This window comes from Salvelinus namaycush, chromosome 2 (genome assembly GCF_016432855.1).
Source record: "Salvelinus namaycush isolate Seneca chromosome 2, SaNama_1.0, whole genome shotgun sequence".
Classification (NCBI taxonomy): domain Eukaryota; kingdom Metazoa; phylum Chordata; class Actinopteri; order Salmoniformes; family Salmonidae; genus Salvelinus; species Salvelinus namaycush.
The window spans coordinates 55,173,519-55,192,007 of NC_052308.1; the positions used below are offsets into that span (position 1 = coordinate 55,173,519).

General features: G+C 43.4%; 1 protein-coding gene across 1 annotated transcript in view; it reads right to left on the reverse strand.

The window, feature by feature from the left end:
* The window catches only part of chd6 (chromodomain helicase DNA binding protein 6), a 122,838-nt gene that overhangs the window by 64,105 nt on the left and 40,244 nt on the right, over positions 1-18,489 (reverse strand). Inside the window, exons 3-11 of the mRNA XM_038966077.1 lie at positions 9,812-10,395; positions 8,938-9,097; positions 8,438-8,587; positions 7,630-7,695; positions 5,647-5,705; positions 5,173-5,290; positions 4,876-4,962; positions 4,478-4,612; positions 3,803-3,924 (exon numbers count right to left, since the gene is read on the reverse strand). Coding sequence (XP_038822005.1) covers positions 3,803-3,924; positions 4,478-4,612; positions 4,876-4,962; positions 5,173-5,290; positions 5,647-5,705; positions 7,630-7,695; positions 8,438-8,587; positions 8,938-9,097; positions 9,812-10,395 — 1,481 coding nt within the window. The remainder of the gene's footprint in view (positions 1-3,802; positions 3,925-4,477; positions 4,613-4,875; positions 4,963-5,172; positions 5,291-5,646; positions 5,706-7,629; positions 7,696-8,437; positions 8,588-8,937; positions 9,098-9,811; positions 10,396-18,489) is intronic.

Sequence of the window (18,489 nt, forward strand, 5' to 3'; positions counted from 1 at the left end):
GGATGACCTTTACCATAGAGGGCGAGTAAAAGGTAATCTCGGAACATAGAACTAAATCTCACATGTGCTGTCAAGCTGTGTGTGCACATGTGCTGTTCAACTCAGTTTGATTCTGGGGGCTAAGGTTTTCAAATCTGTTCTGAGCAGAAGTAACATTTAAGTAACAATCCTCATTAAGCCTCTGCCAAAGCCAGTCCCCAGCCCCTCCCATTCAAAATAACCCACCTGTTTACAATCCAAGCGGCACGCGATGCACTGAATGACAACATATAGGTATCTAACAAATGTTTTTGATGCAAATATTTCACAGGTTAGAAGTTTAAAGTTAGTCCACCACACCAAAAGTTGTCATACCCTCCATCTCAGCCTTGACTGATTAAAGGGATAGTTCGGGACAATGACAATTTATCTACATCCCTAGAGTCAGATGAAGTCATGGATACCATGTTTATGTCTCTGCGTCCAGTATGATGGAAGTTCGAGGTCGCTTTGTGAGCCGATGCTAACTAGCGTTAGCGCTAGCTTAGCGTAAAGACTGGCTGTGCCCGAAAACCTCCAGTCAAGGTAATATTGTTTGATATCAGTGTACCATAAATATTTGGTTAATTTGAACACCTGATCTCGCCTTTTGATCTTGCCTCGTTTCAATATGTGTTATTTATTTCTGGGCAGAACAAACCATTTGTGATTTTGATGTGAACAAACTGAACAGTTGTCTGAGCCTCTTGTAAGGGATGCAACACCACTGTATTGTCCATCAGAGTGGATAAACAACAAAAGAAAAGCGATACACGGCAATTACTTTGAATGAGCTACTCAAATCTGTCATAAAAATTATACTCCAACACAACTGCCCAAACAGACCAATTTCTCTGCATTTGAAGATCTGATCTGATTTGTGTTCATCATTAGAAAATCAAACATTATGTTCCGTTACACTACCAGAGAAGCAGCTGTAGCCTTTCTTTTGAATAATGAAATCCACTCCAGGTTCTTAGACACTTTTCAAAGATTGAAAAGGATCAGACGGGTGTAGGCAATATGGTAAAAAAAATAATAATAACCTCCTAAGACTTACAGTTCCGGGCAATAAAAAGTAATTTCTAAACATTTTGCCGCATTGAAAGAGACATGCAGAACGGCATGTGGCAGGAAGCACAATTGCAAGTTAAATTGTGTTCTACATTGCAAGACAGTCAAGTGAGTTTCACATTAACAACTTACCGTAGTCATTTATGTGGACAAAAGAATATCACAGGTTACCACGCTTGATCAGGGAAAACAGCAATATGCCTTTACGGGAATTGCCTTGGTCGAAACACAACGCAACTTATTTTATTCAGGGCCAGTCAGTGGTGTAAAGTACTTAAGTAAAAATAATAAAGTAATTTTGGGGGGTATATGTACTTCACTATTTATATTTTCAACTACTTTTACTTCACTACATTCCTAAAGAAAAGAATGAACTCCCTGACACCCAAAAGTACTCGTTACATTTTGAATTCTTAGCAGGACAGGAAAATGGTTCAATTCACGCACTTATCAAGAGAACATCCCTGGTCATCCCAACTGCCTCTGATCTGGTGGACTCAAACACACATGCTTTGTTTGTAAATGATGAGTGTTGGAGTGTGCCCCTGGCTATCCGTAAATCAAATGAAAAAGTATTTGGTTTGAAATATACTTAAATATCAAAAGTAAATGTAATTGCTCAAATATACTTAAGTATCAAAAGTAAAAGTAAAAATCCTTTCAAATTCCTTATATTAAGCAAACCAGACATCACCTTTTTCTTGTTGGTTTAAATTTACCTATTAGAATTTGTATCCGCTCTCGTCAGACTTTGGCTGCAGATTTTCTGCCTTTTTCTTCAAATCTGAAAACGTTGTGAAGCTATGCCGATTTTCTGAAGAATTTTTGAATTTTCTGAAGAATTGCAGAAAAGCACAGTGTCCACACCTTGTATACTTCGTATTTTGGCGAATTTAGTACGACATCTGGGAACTTTTAGCATGCTAACTAAACTCAGCAAAAAAAAGAAACGTCACCTTTTTCAGGACCCTGTCTTTCAAAGATAATACGTAAAAATCCAAATAACTTCACAGATCTTCATTGTAAAGGGTTTAAACACTGTTTCCCATGAATCAAACAATTAATGAACATGCACCTATGGAACGGTCGTTAAGACACTAACAGCTTACAGACAGTAGGCAATTAAGGTCACAGTTATGAAAACGTAGGACACAAAAGAGGCCTTACTACTGACTCTGAAAAACACCAAAAGAAAGATGCCCAGAGTCCCTGCTCATCTGCGTGAACGTGCCTTAGGCATGCTGCAAGGAGGCATGAGAACTACAGATGTGGTCAGGGCAATAAATTGCAATATCCGTACTGTGAGACGCCTAAGACAGAGCTACAGGGAGACAGGACGGACAGATGATCGTCCTCGCAGTGACAGACCACATGTAACAACACCTGCACAGGATCAGTACATCCGAGCATCACACCTGCGGGACAGGCACAGGATGGCAACAACAACTGCCCGAGTTACTCCAGGAACGCACAATCCCTCCGTCAGTGCTCAGACTGTCCGCAATAGGCTGAGAGAGGCTGGACTGAGGGCTTGTAGGCCTGTTGTAAGGCAGGTCCTCACCAGACATCACCGGCAACAACGTTGCCTATGGGCACAAACCCACCGTCGCTGGACCAGACAGGACTGGCAAAAAGTGCTCTTCACTGACGAGTCGTGGTTTTGGCTCACCAGAGGTGATGGTCGGATTCGCGGTTATCGTCGAAGGAATGAGCGTTACACCGAGGCCTGTACTCTGGAGCGGGATCGATTTAGAGGTGGAGGATCTGTTATGGTCTGGGGCGGTGTGTCACAGCATCATCGGATTGAGCTTGTTGTCATTGCAGGCAATCTCAAAGCTGTGCGTTACAGGGAAGACATCCTCCTCCCTCATGTGGTACCCTTCCTGCAGGCTCATCCTGACATGACCCTCCAGCATGACAATGCCACCAGCCATACTGCTCGTTCTGTGCGTGATTTCCTGCAAGACAGGAATGTCAGTGTTCTGCCATGGCCAGCGAAGAGCCCAGATCTCAATCCCATTGAGCACGTCTGGGACCCTATGGATCGGAGGGTGAGGGCTAGGGCCATTCCCCCCAGAAATGTCCGGGAACTTGCAGGTGCCTTGGTGGAAGAATGGGGTAATATCTCACAGCAAGAACTGGCAAATCTGGTGCAGTCCATGAGGAGGATATGTACTGCAGTACTTAATGCAGCTGGTGGCCACACCAGATACTGGCTGTTACTTTTGATTTTGACCCCCCCTTTGTTCAGGGACACATTATTCCATTTCTGTTAGTCACATGTCTGTGGAACATGTACAGTTTATGTCTCAGTTGTTGAATCTTGTTATGTTCATACAAATATTTACACATGTTAAGGTTGCTAAAAATAAACGCAGTTGACAGTGAGAGGACGTTTCTTTTTTTGCTGAATTTATATCCACACTATGACCAATAGGCATACTACATACTCAATGTATGTCAAAAATACTACAGTTAGTATGAGTATTTGAACACAGCCCTAGTCATTGCGCTAACGCTAGTTAGCATTAGCTCGCAAAACAACCACTAACTTCCATCATACTGGATGCAGAGGCATAAAAATCCATGAGTTCATCTGACTCTGGAGAAGCTAAAATCCCAAACTATCCCTTTAAGACAAGACAGTAAGTCTACTATACATGTCCCCACAGGGACTATGTCAAGATTTCGAGGAGGATAGGTGTCCTACCTGTTGTACCAGTTGAAGAGCAGCCAGTTCATGCCTTCCAGCTGGTACTCTCTCAGCTGATTCCCATTTCGGTAGTCTTTGGACTTGTCCAGCTTCTGCCACTTGTCTGGCTGCGGTCTCTCCTGCTCAGAGTGCGCACACACACACACAGGGATGACTGTCTACCTCAAAGAAGAGCCACACACACACACACACACACACACACACACACACACACACACACACACACACACACACACACACACACACACACACACACACACACACACACACACACACACACACACACACACACACACACAGAGGTCGACTGGACCAGTACAAACACTGCGCGCACACATGCGCACCCCCCCTCCACAGAACACTATCAATTCTCACAATCACACACAGATAGCTCACAAGCAACTCTTCAACAACAGAACACCCAATTCAGACACATTCCTGATTGTTAATTACATTTTTAAACAAAGAAACAGTCAAATCAAATCAAAGTTTATTGGTCACGTACAGATTTGCAGGTGCTATCGCAGGTGCAGCGAAATGCCTGTGCTTCTACCGCCAACAGTGCAGTAATACCAAGCAATATTTTTTTTAACGATACACATATAATACAGAATATTTTTTTAAGTATACATTGTGCAGATTACAGGGGAGGGACTTTCTATTTACACTCACCACAAATTTGTATTCAGGGATTCTCTTGATCTCCTCAAACTCCCGAATCTTCCCCGGGTCCACGTCTTCTTGAAGCTCCCATGTAGCCTCCTCATAGGACAGGGAGCACCATTTCACTAGGTAGTGTGTCACCTCCTGTAAACATACACGCACACACGGATATAGAGTGACAGTCAGTCAATGAGTCAGTTAGGCACGGATACATACAGAATGTAGCCAGTGAGTCAGATACACTGACTGAAGCAAATGCGCGCGCACACACACACACACACACACACACACACACACACACACACACACACACACACACACACACACACACACACACACACACACACACACACACGCTTGCATAAAAAAGGTCAGTGGTGGTGAGTAACTGGCTTTCCCTGTCTCACCTCTCCTGTCTCTGTGTCTGTAGTGATGGCCACCTCCAGAACTCGATCCACCTCTATGTAGTCAGGGTTAAAGAGGTCTTCATCAGGCTACATGGAGGAGTAGACGTCAATCAATATAAATGTGTTTCATGTGATACTTTACATTGCTATAAATGTTTTATGCAAAGTACAAAATGTACACCACCACAAATAAAAAACACTGTCCCAGAGTAGCCAACAGTACATTTTTATATACAAACATAAAATCATGAAATATCCCCCAAAAATGTAAGAAAAATGTGAGATGATTAGGCTCACCTCAACAAATATGTGCTTCATTTGGGCCTGCTTAGTCCTGAAGCGCTTGATTTTTTGGTGTATGCGAGGGTCCTTCTCCAAATCCTCTAAAGTTGCCCATTTACAATGCAGGTAGGAGCTGTGAGCAAGAGTTAAAGGGGCGTTCAAGTTATATATTCAAGGGGAAAAGCATCTCAAGTAGTGTGTACACAATGCACTAAATTAAACTAATCCGTCATTTAAGAAGCAATCCCACAGGCCATAGTATCTTAACAACATGTACGGTTTTAAGAACATGGAAATACATCGCATAACATAGATAAACAAGAGAAAATCCTCCTTTTGATTGGGCGCAGCTTTGAAAACCTCTCGAGAGCTATAATATGTCATACACAACGAATTCTTCAAAGGAATTGGGACTATTTGATGCTACAGAATGTCTGTTATCAGATAATCACTGTCCCCGTGGCCTTCCACCTTGCTAAGCACACTTACAAATTTCTGTACTTGACATAGAACTCCTCTGACTCCTCAGGTGTCTCCTCAGGGGATGCCTGGAAAGAAAAGAGAAAAAAACTAGAGAAAAACTAAAACATCAAATAAAGTATACAAACATGTTGCTAATCCACAGACACCTTGTTGTTAGAGTGACATATACACACACACACACAGTACCAGTCAAAAGTTGACACACCTACTCATTCAAGGGTTTTTCTTTATTTTACCTATTTTCTACATTGTAGAATAATAGTGAAGACATCAAAACTATGAAATAACACATATGGAATCATGAAGTAACCAATAAAGTGTTAAATCAAAATATATTTTAGATTCTTCAAAGTAGCCACCCTTTGCCTTGATGACAGCTTTGCACACTCTCAGCATGCTCTCAACCAGCTTCATGAGGAATGCTTTTCCAACAGTCTTGAAGGAGTTCCCACATATGCTGAGCACTTGTTGGCTGCTTTTCCTTCACTCTGCGGTCCAACTCATCCCAAACCATCTCAATTGGGTTGAGGTCGGTGATTGTAGAGGCCAGATCATCTGATCCATCTCTCCCCTTATTGGTTGAATAGCCCTTACACCGCCTGGAGGTGTGTTGGGTCATTGTCCTGTTAAAAACAAATGATAGTCCCACTAAGAGCAAACCAGATGGGATGGCGTATCGCTGCAGAATGCTGTGGTAGCCTTGCTGGTTAAGTGTGCCTTGAATTATAAATAAATCACGACTGTCACCAGCAAAGCACCCCCACACCTCCTCCTTTCTTCACGGTGGGAACCACACATGTGGAGATCATCCGTTCACCTATTCTGCATCTCACAAAGACACGGCGGTAGGAACCAAAAATCTCAAATTTGGATTAATCAGACCAAAGACAGACTTCCACCGGTCTAATATCCATTGCTCGCGTTTCTTGGCCCAAGCAAGTCTCTTCTTATTGTTGTCCAATAGAAGTGGTTTCTTTGCAGCAATTCGACCATGAAGGCCTGATTCACGAAGTCTCCTTTGAACAGCTGATGTTGAGATGTTTCTGGTACTTGAACTCTGCATTTATTTGGGCTTCAATTTCTGAGGCTGGTAACTCCAATGTACTTATCCTCTACAGCAGAGATAAGTCTGGATCTTCTTTTTCTGTGGCGGTCCTCATGAGAGCCAGTTTCATCATAGCGCTTGATGGTTTTTGCGACTGCGCATTGACTGACCTTCATGTTTTAAAGTAACTAATTGGCTCAAATGCATTGAGGAAAGAAATTCCACAAATTAACAAGGCACACCTGTTAATTCAAATGCATTCCAGGTGACTACCTCGAAGCTGGTTGAGAAAATGCCAAGAGTGTGCAAAGCTGAAAAGGGTCGCTACTTTGAAGAATCTCAAACATAAAATATATTTTGATTTGTTTAACACATATTTGGTTACTACACGATTCCATGTGTTATTTCATAGTTTTGATGTCTTCACTATTATTCTACAATATAGAAAATTGTCAAAATAAAGAAAAACACTTGAATGAGTAGGTGTCCAAACTTTTAACTGGTACTGAATATATTTTTTTTTGCCAGGACCTTCGTTTAAGAACCGAGAGACAAGTCACATATCTTCCTCAGATTCTCATCAGATCATCCGAGAAGCCTCCAAGGTATCTAGCTAGCTAGCTAGCTTGTAATCCTGCAAGTGTAGCTAACCTTATTAATAGATGTGTGTAATACTTGTTAGCTAAGATACAGTAAAGTTACACTAGCTAAATCGTTTTTTGGGTTAATATACAGATTAACTGGCTGGTGATGTCATTGAGCTCAAGAGATACAATTAAACTGTCCACGATTTTCAGAAGAGTTTCAAAGGAAGATAAAAAAAAATACATTCTACTCCAGTTTAAAGTCACCAGAAGTGACCTTCAGTTGTTCAACAAAATAAATCTCGGCATCCACCGCTGAAAATAATTATAGGGGAAACGTGTGCGTGTCGGGCGGTGTACCTCTTTCTTCGCAGTTCGAACCGACAGGATTTTCTCAATGATGTTTGCCTCATCTTCAGGGGGCTCCTGTGACGGAGGGGAGAGAGGGGATTACTTACGAGAGAGTGTGTTTGGCCTTACTGAGGGGGACAGAAGTTGGGCACAGCAGAGAGAGGGGGAGAGGAGAGACTGTGGCTGTGTCCAAAATCTTTGCAGCCAACTACTTACTAAAGGTATAAACCATACTAAAAAAATACTAATTTAGTAAAATCGTATGCAGTAAGCTACTAGTTCTCAAACCTCTCCTCGGGACCACCTGAACTACCTCATCAAGGGCTTGATGATTAGTTGGCAAGTTGAATCAGGTGTGCTAGCTCTGGAATAGATCAAATACATGGAATGGCTGGGCGTCCCTGAGGACTGGTTTAAGAACCACTGCAAAAAGCAACAAACATAGAGTCATCCACAATGAGAAGTCATCATCTAATGCGCAATTGGGTTGATCCCCTCCATTCATTCATTTTGGTACAGCTCGTTATCTTATCTGATAATCAGCTGTTGTCAAAAGATGATTCTCTTAATCAATAGTGCAGCGAATTCATACTAGATGAAAAGTCTAAATGAGCATGACATAATCAGCTGTTGTCAAACACGTGTGTCTGAAAAGACAATTCTCTTCCTCAATTGTGCAACGAATTCATACTAGATGAAAAGTCTAAATGAGTTTTTCAAAATGTATCATAAAACCTTTTTGGCATACACAAAAGGCCTATTAGGATGATAGAACGACTATTCAGACATGGCCAAAGACAAAGAACAAGATTGCTACCTCAGCCTGCCAGGCGAGAGTGGCAGCGTTGAGGGCAGGGATACGGCCTGTCCCCAGCACGGCGATGGTCTCCCCGTCATCATCTACCACCTTGAAGTCCAGGTCCTCGTTGTACTTTCTGCGCTTCACCTGTCGCCCTGAGCGACGCTTCTACCAGAGAAAAAAGATAGAGGGTGGTTGAGGGGTGGTTTGGGTTAACTTAGTGTAATCGATTCAAGCAATAGCTACTGTACGTAGATAAATACTGTATACTGATAAAATGTGTTACTTGGGGAGTGTCAGCATGATAAGTACGTAGATTGTGGTGTTAAACAAACCACCGCTTTCAAGTAAACTGAAAATCTAAGAATACAGTATAGGCTACACAAATTATACACACAGATATACTAATGTACACTACTACATAAAAAACATTGTAATAGTGAGGTTTTAGAGAAGCAAGTGTCACTCAGCCTATCCTGCCCTTCCCCCAGCCCTCATGCTGTTAGTCAGTTCCTCACAGTGTTGTCAAGGGGGTCGATGCTCTCCTCTCCCCCCACGACCAGCGTGGACAGGGAGGCCGCGTCGTCGCTCTCTCCAGCCTCCTGGAGGACAGCCACGCTTTTCCTCTTTCCCTTTTTCTTCTTCTCCACTGGTACCGGCCCTTGTAGGACTTGCTCTCTGTAGAGGCACAGCAGGGTTGGCACCATATAAATACTAGAGAATGTCTATTCTAGTAATTTTATTTCTATGGTTGGAACTAGGGAGTGTTTGTAATCCGTACTCAATTGACCAGTGGGTCATGCCTGCAATGTGTGTTTAACGCCTTACCTCCTCACATCTCAGCAGCTATACTAGCAGAGAATACCCACAGCTAGATGAGTGGGACATTTTTTTTTCTTGGTTATGTTATTTTTTGGAGTGTAGATGAGTGCATAGGTTTAAAAAAAGTTACCCACAGTATTCATATCTCAAATCCGTCCATCCTGCAGAGTGATTAGGAAAATGCCCCTCACTCTGCTGCGGAAATTCCAACCAGATCACAGAATTTTGCTAAATATTAGCACCGGACAAATATTAACTCCCAACTCCCACATCACCTAAAACAAAGGTTCAAGGACATGGTACAACCTGGAAAAATCTCCCCTTTGGGGAAAATCCCATCTCTCCAACTGAGGGGAGTTGAAGCAGAGTTACAGCAGTGAATCTGACTTCTAAACATTGAGTTATAACCCACCTAAATGAATGTAATTGTATTACACCCCACTAGAAAAACACAACCATGTCTCTAACTAAATACAACCAAGTCTTAACCGCAACCCACCCAAGAGAACCTGGTTGTGACCCATCAATCGAGAAACTGAGTGAAAGCACTAGTGGTAAAAAGCCCCTCACCTGGGTTTGCGGCCCCTCTGCCTGGGAGGAGCTGGGGCGCTCTTGCATTCTGCGGGGGGCTTGGCCAGAGGCGGGGCCTGCACCTGGACCTTGGGTTTCCTCCCTCTCTTCACCTCTTTTGGTGCCTCTTTCGGTGACTTCGCCTCCTTCACCTTGACCTCCAACTTCTTGGGCGCCTTAGACTTGCATGGCAGCAGCTCCTTCCCTTCTTTCTGCTGCCTCTTTTTCTTTGGTTTGTTGTCCTTCTCCGAGCCCTTGTGCTGCCAGGCGGCACCAGGCTCGCCCTTTTTGTCCTTTTTCTTTCGTTTCTTCTTCGCCCGCCGCCCACCCCCTCCATCGTCCTCCTCGCTATTGAGGGGTGACGAGGGGGCGCAGGGGCTGAGGCTGCCTGAACTAGTGCCCGCCTCGCCCATCCTGGGGTGCTTGGCGTGGGACATGCAGTGATTGATCTGCCCGCCTCCTAGGACCCTGATCTGGTCCTTGGAGCCTAAAGGTCCGCTGGGAAATGGAGTTTGTGCATTTTGGTCAGTGGCAGTAGAGGCTGCTGTAGCTGGAGTGTGCTTTAGTAAGTGGATGGTAGACATCTGGAAGAAAACAAGAAGATGTGTTAATGACTCAATGAAAATACCCAAGATAAAATAATAAAATGGGTGTCATGCCTCTATCTTCCACTCATAATGAGTGTAAACAACTGTGGGCTTACTGCAAATGCAAATCCAGTCATTGTTCAGAATCATTACACAATGGCTTTAGAAAAGAACTAAATCACCAGAAATATCTATGATTTTACCACTGGGCTTTCTTTAATTGTAGTCTTTCTCAGTAAAATTTGGCACATGACAAATGTTTATGTATCAAATTAGAGGTTAAAACCCCAAAGCCTGCAAATCCTCTGAAATATTTAATGCCATTCTCAGAATTCCTTTGCTGTTCTGAATTTCTTCAATCCTCTGCATTTCCATGTTCCCCTCTCCCTTCCTCAAATACACTGCTGGGCTGTCATAATGCAGTTAATTATACGGAGAAATAAAATCTATACCCTTCCCATGACACATTATGACTAGCCCTTGAAATGAAAGATGTCAGTCAAGAGGGCCCGCGCTGGTCTACCAATTCTGTGATATAGTAAAGATGTGCACAACCCTGACGTTGTGGGGTAGGGGGGGGGGGGGGGGGGGGGGGGGGGGGGGGCATTATTTGTTATGGGGGTGTCCAGATATTAAACATGATTTTGGCATGCATAGCCATCTGTACACGAGCTGAATCAATCCATTAGTGAAGGTCAAACACACAGGTGAAATCGGCATGCGTCACCAGGGTGTCGGAGTCTGACCCAATTTGACTAAATCTGTTCCTAAATGCTTTTGTGTTAATATTGTTACAAAATTATGAGCACATGAAACCATAACTTTATTCAAGACTCATGCCAAGAGGTGTACTTTTACAGCTACAAAGATACAAAAGTAGACCCAGAACTCATTAAAACTCAAGGACACAAGGTCAGAGAGAAGTCCTTGAGTTTAAATATAGCAACAATATAATGTTCTTATAGCTTCACCAATTGTATCCATGAGCACTGAATCACTTCCAGCAGATAATTGTGTGTAGAGAAGGCAGATATGGCACGATTCATGTGATATGGGCTAATATCGTTGCGGGCCCATTTTGAGCAACATGTTATTTATAAACCTAGGCAGAGCACATGTGGAGGGGTATATGGGACGACTTAGACATGCAATTTCTGCCGCGCTGCGTTTATTTGCAGCCTGCCTCATGCAGGTATGAGGATAATGTCAATGAAAGACTCCCAAGCGCCAGTTGGAATCACGACTGTTGCCACGGAAACAGGGTCTGTACCAAGCTGCGGGAAGCAGCAACGTAAACACGCAGTCTCTGTGGTAACTCTTTCGTTGCCAGCTCGCGGGACTATTTGGCATTTCCTCCATTTAGCATTTGATTGGACAGACGCTACCCGATAGCATGCATCGGTCAACAGCTGCTTTTTCCAGTCTTCAGGCTTGGTTGAACCATTGAAAGAGAGAAGGCCAACCACTGTCATTAGGACACAGCCTTGGTCAGATAGTCAAATTCCACACACACACCTTGAATGGAGCTCTTAGGATTGTGAGATGGAAAACACACAGGTTCAGCATTCATGAAAAAGAGTGCCACCAAATAGTGGAGGTCTCAAAAGTTTAAATTATAGGTACAAATCGGCCTGGGCCCTCGGGTTGGAAGGGTGAATGACCAGTAGGAGACAGATGTACAGAACACACATTTATTACCACACAACAAACAGACACATACACACACGGCAATAGGAAGTAGACTGATGGAATAGATGAAAGTGAAGTGGTTTTCTGTAATGGAACAGAACAGGGAATCTATTACACATCAGCAAAGGCTAATAGCAATGAGGCATGTAGCACAGGCTAACAGTAATAGCACCGCTATGCAACAGCTATAGCTGTAATGTACACAATATAAATGACTACGGATTAGCATGTAGCGGCTAATAGCACTGGGCTAGCGAGCAGGACGTAGCACCATAAGCACACTATGTACATTAGCAGTGAACTAGCATGTATACAATATGTATAGACATTAGCAGTACCTGGTGGTAGCAAAACACAGTAATCTATACAGTAATCTATACAGCAACAGCATACAAAACTACATTACATTTTAGTAATTTAGCAGACACGCTTATCCAGAGCGACTTACAGTTAGTGCATTAATTTTAAGATAGCTAAGTGGGACAACACATATCACAGTCATAATATGTAAATTGTTCCTCAATAAAGTAGCTATCAGCAAAGCCAGATCTAGTAAGAAGGGAAAAAGTCATGAGATCAGAGGTGGCAGAACCGGGTACTCTGGTTAGGGTGTTTGGTTTCCGCATAGCCTGAAGGTGGGGAGGGGCAGGTCCTCTTTCTGCTCCGTAGACAAGTACCATGGTCTTGTAGTGGATGCGAGCCAGCGGAGTGTACAGAGGAGCGGGGTGACATGGGAGAACTTTGGAAAGTTGAACACCAGGCGGGCTGCAGCCTAAGTTACAGGGGTTTGATGGCACAAGCGGGGAGCCCAGTCTACAGCGAGTTGCAGTAGTCCAGACGGGAGAGGACAAGTGCCTGGATTAGGACCTGCGCCGCTTCCTGTGTGAGGTAGGGTCGTACTCTACAGATGTTGTAGAGAATGAGCCTGTAGGAGCGAGTCAATGCTATGATGTTTTCAGAGAACGACAGGGTATTCTCCAGGGTCAGGCCAAGGTTCTTTGCACTCTGGGAAGGGGACACCCTGGAGTTGTCAATCGTGATGGAGAGGTCTTGGATCGGGCAGGCCTTCCCAGGGAGGAAGAGCAGCTCCATCTTGTCGAGGTTGAGCTTGAGTGCCGACATCCAAGCTGAGATATTTGCCAGGCACGCAGGGGGAAGGAGAAAAGAAGTTGAGTGTCATAGCAATGATAGGAGAGACCATGTGAGAATATGATGGAGCAGATTGACTTGGTGTATAGAGAAAAGAGGGGGCTTAGAAACGAGCCCTAGGTGACACCAGTAGTGAGAGTACGTGGTGCAGACACAGATCCTCTCCATGTCACCTGGTAGGAGCGGCCTGCCAGGCAGGATGCAATCCAAGAGTGTACAGAGCCTGAGACGCCCAGCCCTGACAGGGTGGAGAGAAGGATCTGATGGTTCACGGTGTCGAAGGCAGAAGATAGATCTAGGAGGATGAGAACAGAGGAGAGAGTCAGCTTTGGCAGTGCGGAGAGCCTCCGACACACAGAGAAGAGCAGTCTCGGTTGAGTGACCCATCTTGAAACCTGACTGCTTAGGTTCAAGAAGATCGTTCTGAGTGAGAGAGTTGGTCAGACAGCACGTGTCATGTTTTTTGGTAAGAAAATAAGGAACGGATAATGGTCTGTAGTTTTTGATGTCAGAGGGGTCGAGTGTTGGTTTCTTGAGAAGGGGAGCAACTCTGGACCATTTTGAAGTCAGAGGAGATGCAGCCAGTGGTCAGGGATGAGTTGATGAGGGAAGTAAGTATTGGGAAAAGGTCTCCAGAGATGGTCTGGAAAAGGGAGAAGGGGATGTGGTCGAGCGGGCAAGTTGTCAGGCGTACGGACCTCACTAGTAGCAGGATCTGGAGAGAGAAGGGAGAAAGAGGTCAAGGCGTAGGGTAGTTCTGTGTGAATGGGACAAATGAACTCAATAGGCTGAGTGAATGAGGAAAGGATGTCGTCAACTTTCTTTTCAAAGTGGTTGACAAAGTCATCCGCAGAAAGGGAGGAGGGAGGGGGTAGAGGATTAAGGAGGGAGAAGGAAGAAACGTTTCCTAGGTTTGGAGGCAGAAGCTTGAAATTTAGAGTGATAGAAAGTGGCTTTAGCAGCGCATACAGAGATAGAGAAGAGGGAGTGGAAGGTTGATAGGTCCTCTGGAAGTTTAGTTTTTCTCAATTATCGCTCAGCTGCCTGCCTGTAGCCCTGTTCTGTAAACAGTCACTCAGCCCGGAGGGGAGAGCGGAGCCGTCCGGGAGGAAAGGGGACAGTGCGAGTCATAGGATGTGGAAAGGAAGGAGAGTAAGGTCGAAGAGGCAGAAGGATATAGCAGACGGGAGAGAAAAGATAGAAGAGGAGAGAGTAGTAGGAGAGAGACAGCGAAGATTGCAATGGTGCATGGCCATCTGGGTAGGGGCTGAGTAGCTAGAGGCAGACAGAAAAGGAAACAAAGTAGTGATCAGAGACCTGGATGGGGGTGAGATTAGTAGGTGAACAGTCTGTAGTAAAGATGAGGTCAAGCGTATTGCCTGCCTTGTGAGTGTGAGGTCAAAAAAGGCAAGGAGGGGAAAGAAAGAGTTGGAAAGAAATGAATTGAAGGATAAAGTAATCCTTCTAACCCGCCCCCCCCCTTAAAAGAGTTAGATGCACTATTGTAAAGTGGTTGTTCCACTGGATATCATAAGGTGAATGCACCAATTTGTAAGTCGCTCTGGATAAGAGCGTCTGCTAAATGACTTAAATGTAAATGTAAAGGTTGCATGTGCTTCATTCTATAGCTAGTGAACTCCTGATACAGTGCATTCGGAAAATATTCAGACCCCTCCACATTTTGTTGCATTAGAGCCTTATTCTAAAATTGATTAAATAATTATTCTACACACAATACCCCATGATGACAAAGTGAAAACAGGTTTAGATTTTTTGCAAATTTAAAAATAAAAAACAGAAATAACATATTTACATAAGTATTCAGACCCTTTGCTATGAGACTCAAAATTGAGCTCAAGTACATCCTGTTTCCATTGATCTTCCTTGAGATGTTTCTACAACTTGATTGGCGTCCACCTGTGGTAAATTCAATTGATTGGACATGATTTGGAAAGGCACACACCTGTCTATATAAAAGGTCCCACAGTTGACAGTGCATGTCAGAGCAAAAACCAAGCCATGAAGTCGAAGGAATTGTCAGTAGAGCTCCGAGACAGGATTGTGTTGAGGCACAGATCTGGGGAACGGTACTTAATTTTTTTTTTTAAATTGTTACCCTTCCTCTGCAAGGTGAAAAGATGTCCCAGAGTTTGTGAGTTAGCGAGAGCGGAAAGAAAATGCCCAGGAGCACTGTAAGGGTTTTCTACAATTCATATAGCCTAGACAGAAAGTCATTAATAGAACATGAAAACATACCATGGTACAGTGGTTGCTCCTCTAAAAGTTTTGCGACTATGCTGCGGTACTTAGAGGTAATTTGTGATTTAGTACGGTACCCTGTGTCACCACTTCATTGCTCTGGACCAGCGCAGAGAGGGGGAGTTGATTACAAGGGGGAGCACTGATTATGCTTTTGGGTCTCCTGTGTCTCTAACTGACAACCTAAACAGAAACTGATAATTGTGCACGACTTCAGTATTACTTACTAAAACTGTTGTTACAATAAGGTTTTTATTATTTTACTCTTACTGTAGTAGTGTAGCCCAATCCCGACCGATCACGTTGTACGAAAATCTAAATCATCTCCAAAATATTATTTTTAAACAAAGCGATTATTAATTTAGAATTATATAAAAGCCCCTTGGATATTCTCACAGATATATTATTAACCCTGTTATTAGCAGGACAATATATATTGGTCATATTGGTCATGGCTCCCGAGTGGTGCACAATGGGATTGCCTTCTCCAGCTGTATCCCCTATTATGTATCACATCCGACCTTGATTGGGAGTCCTATAGGGTGGCGCACAATTGGCCAAGCATAAATAAATGTTTTGGCCTTCACAAATATTATTTTGGCCTTTATTCAGATTACAAATCGCTTACTTGCGATTTGGCGGAAAGTCACGTCATATTTTTTGACACACTGTGCGCCTACCGTAAGCGACATGAATCTCACTAGTGTTGAGTAATGTGCTGTTAAAAGTGGTGTAGGTCTTATTTAAAGATCATATTGTAGTTAGAAGCAATAGGATTTGAAGCAATAGCCTACAACGTTTTGCACTGCTCTGAGACAAGCATGGGGACTGGTCTTGATAAATCAATGAGATGTTTTATTTTGACTGAATCTCTGCTCGGGTCTTGGTTAGACTACAATTATGGTGTAGAAATGTTAAGCTCTTAGTGTAACCTTTATTTAACCAGGCAAGTCAGTTAAGAACAAATTCTTACTTAAAAAGGACAGTCTACTTCTTCCTCCCCATCAGGGAATTGAACCCGTCTCCCACTTGCCCGCACGACACAGGGATTCTTTAGCTAAATAAAAGTACTGTAGCCTACTCCCATTGTACAGCGCAATATTTTCTGGGTTTTTCATTTCTTGGAATAGAAACACCATAATATTAATCAAATTAACTAAGCAAAATTTCTTAAAATCAGTCCCATATACAATGTTCTTACAAAAAAAGTTAAAAATTCTCTAGTTCAGCAACTATTGAAGTATCAAATGCTTCTCGAAGATGCCCACTTGTGGTCAAACTAGCACTAACTAGCATTAATGGTACCAGTGGTTGGCACTTAAATAACGTGCCATAGAATTCTGTGGCTCCACGCAAGCTGTGCTGCAGTACACTGCAACTTTTAAAGGACGAACCACTGCACTTATGATGTAAATGACACCTGCTAAAGGTGTCCACATGCTTTCCAGACAAAACAGTTTGTGCATATATTACGACGACATTTAGTGACGTTTTTGTTCGTTTTGGACTTCGGCAAGGTTTTTTCCGGCTGTTCAGGCACACTACATTTTTCACCAGGCAAGCAGAAGTCAGTAGCCGAAGTCTACGCCCCATCATCAGCGATTGGTCAACAGTAGGGATTCTTCAAAGAAGTGCTTGTTGTTATTCAATGAGAGATGACTCGTCCTCGTGCAAATGTTTTCACTTGAGAAAAACTGCACAAACATCCAAGTCAGATGCAAAATTGCGTGACTAAGATCTCCTCAGCAAAAACGTCAAAATGAATGACAGATTCTATTGCCGTTTTTTTTTTTTTAAATCAGGCGAAGGTCTTATGCGAGTACACTCGTTCGGTTCGCCTAGCCGAGCTCAACTAGGCGCCAACCGAACTGAAGCACGCTGAGGTCTTAACCCACTCATAGAACGTTCACCAGTTTGCAAACAATGGGCAAGGCTGCAAACAGCCAAACTGGCAGCGCAAAAACTGAAAGACCATAAAGCCAGGAACATGTCTTACTCAAAAATAAGAGACAAAATAATTTTCCTCCATACCACTCCCTTCCATGCCTTCGGTCTGTCACTATCCCTGTCAAATCCATCCAGGCTCCTGTCTCCAGAATCCCAAAGCTGCTGGCACACTGTTCTGAGGCTTCATGGCTCTACGTATCCCATGTACTAGCGACTGCATACACACACACAAATGCACGGCGGCACGTACACGCAGCCCCTAGTGACGTGCTGCAGTGTACTCGCATGCAAGCCAACTCTGTCGACCACACAGAAGCTGCCTGCAATCAAAATCCCTATGAATCAATACAGCCTTCTGAGCTGCCGATGGCCACAACTGCAGTCAGGTCAACGTTTCCCCCATGCTACCTCCCTAAAGACATTGGCTGTGTCCGAATACCCATACTAGCACACTACATAATTAAACTGCATACTATTTACTCATTGTTGCACACTATTTAGCACGTACTGTTTAGTAAAAATTATACAGTATGCCACGGCCTGCACTGCAGTATTTTATTTTATTTAACTAGGCAAGTCAGTTAAGAACAAATTCTTATTTACAATGACAGCCTACCAAAAGGAAAAAAAGCCTCCTGCGGGGACAGGGATAAAAAATATATAATTAAATTAAAATATAGGACAAAACATGCATCACGACAAGAGACAACTCAACACTACATAAAGAGAGAGACCTAAGACAACAACATAGCAAAGCAGCAACATATGACAACACAGCATGGTAGCAACACAAAACATGGTACAAACATTATTGGGCACAGACAACAGCAAAGGGCAAGAAGGTAGAGACAACAATACATCACGGAGTAGCGGCTCCTGATTGGCTAAGTAGTTGCGGTGCGGCCGTGTGTGGGTGGATTTTTCCAAATTCAACAGACATGCATTGCACTAACCAGCCTGAAAATAGCTCATTTCCAATTTGATTAATTTCTCTAAACTTTGAATAGAATAGGAATGGAGTCATAGGCATAATTACACATTTGACCT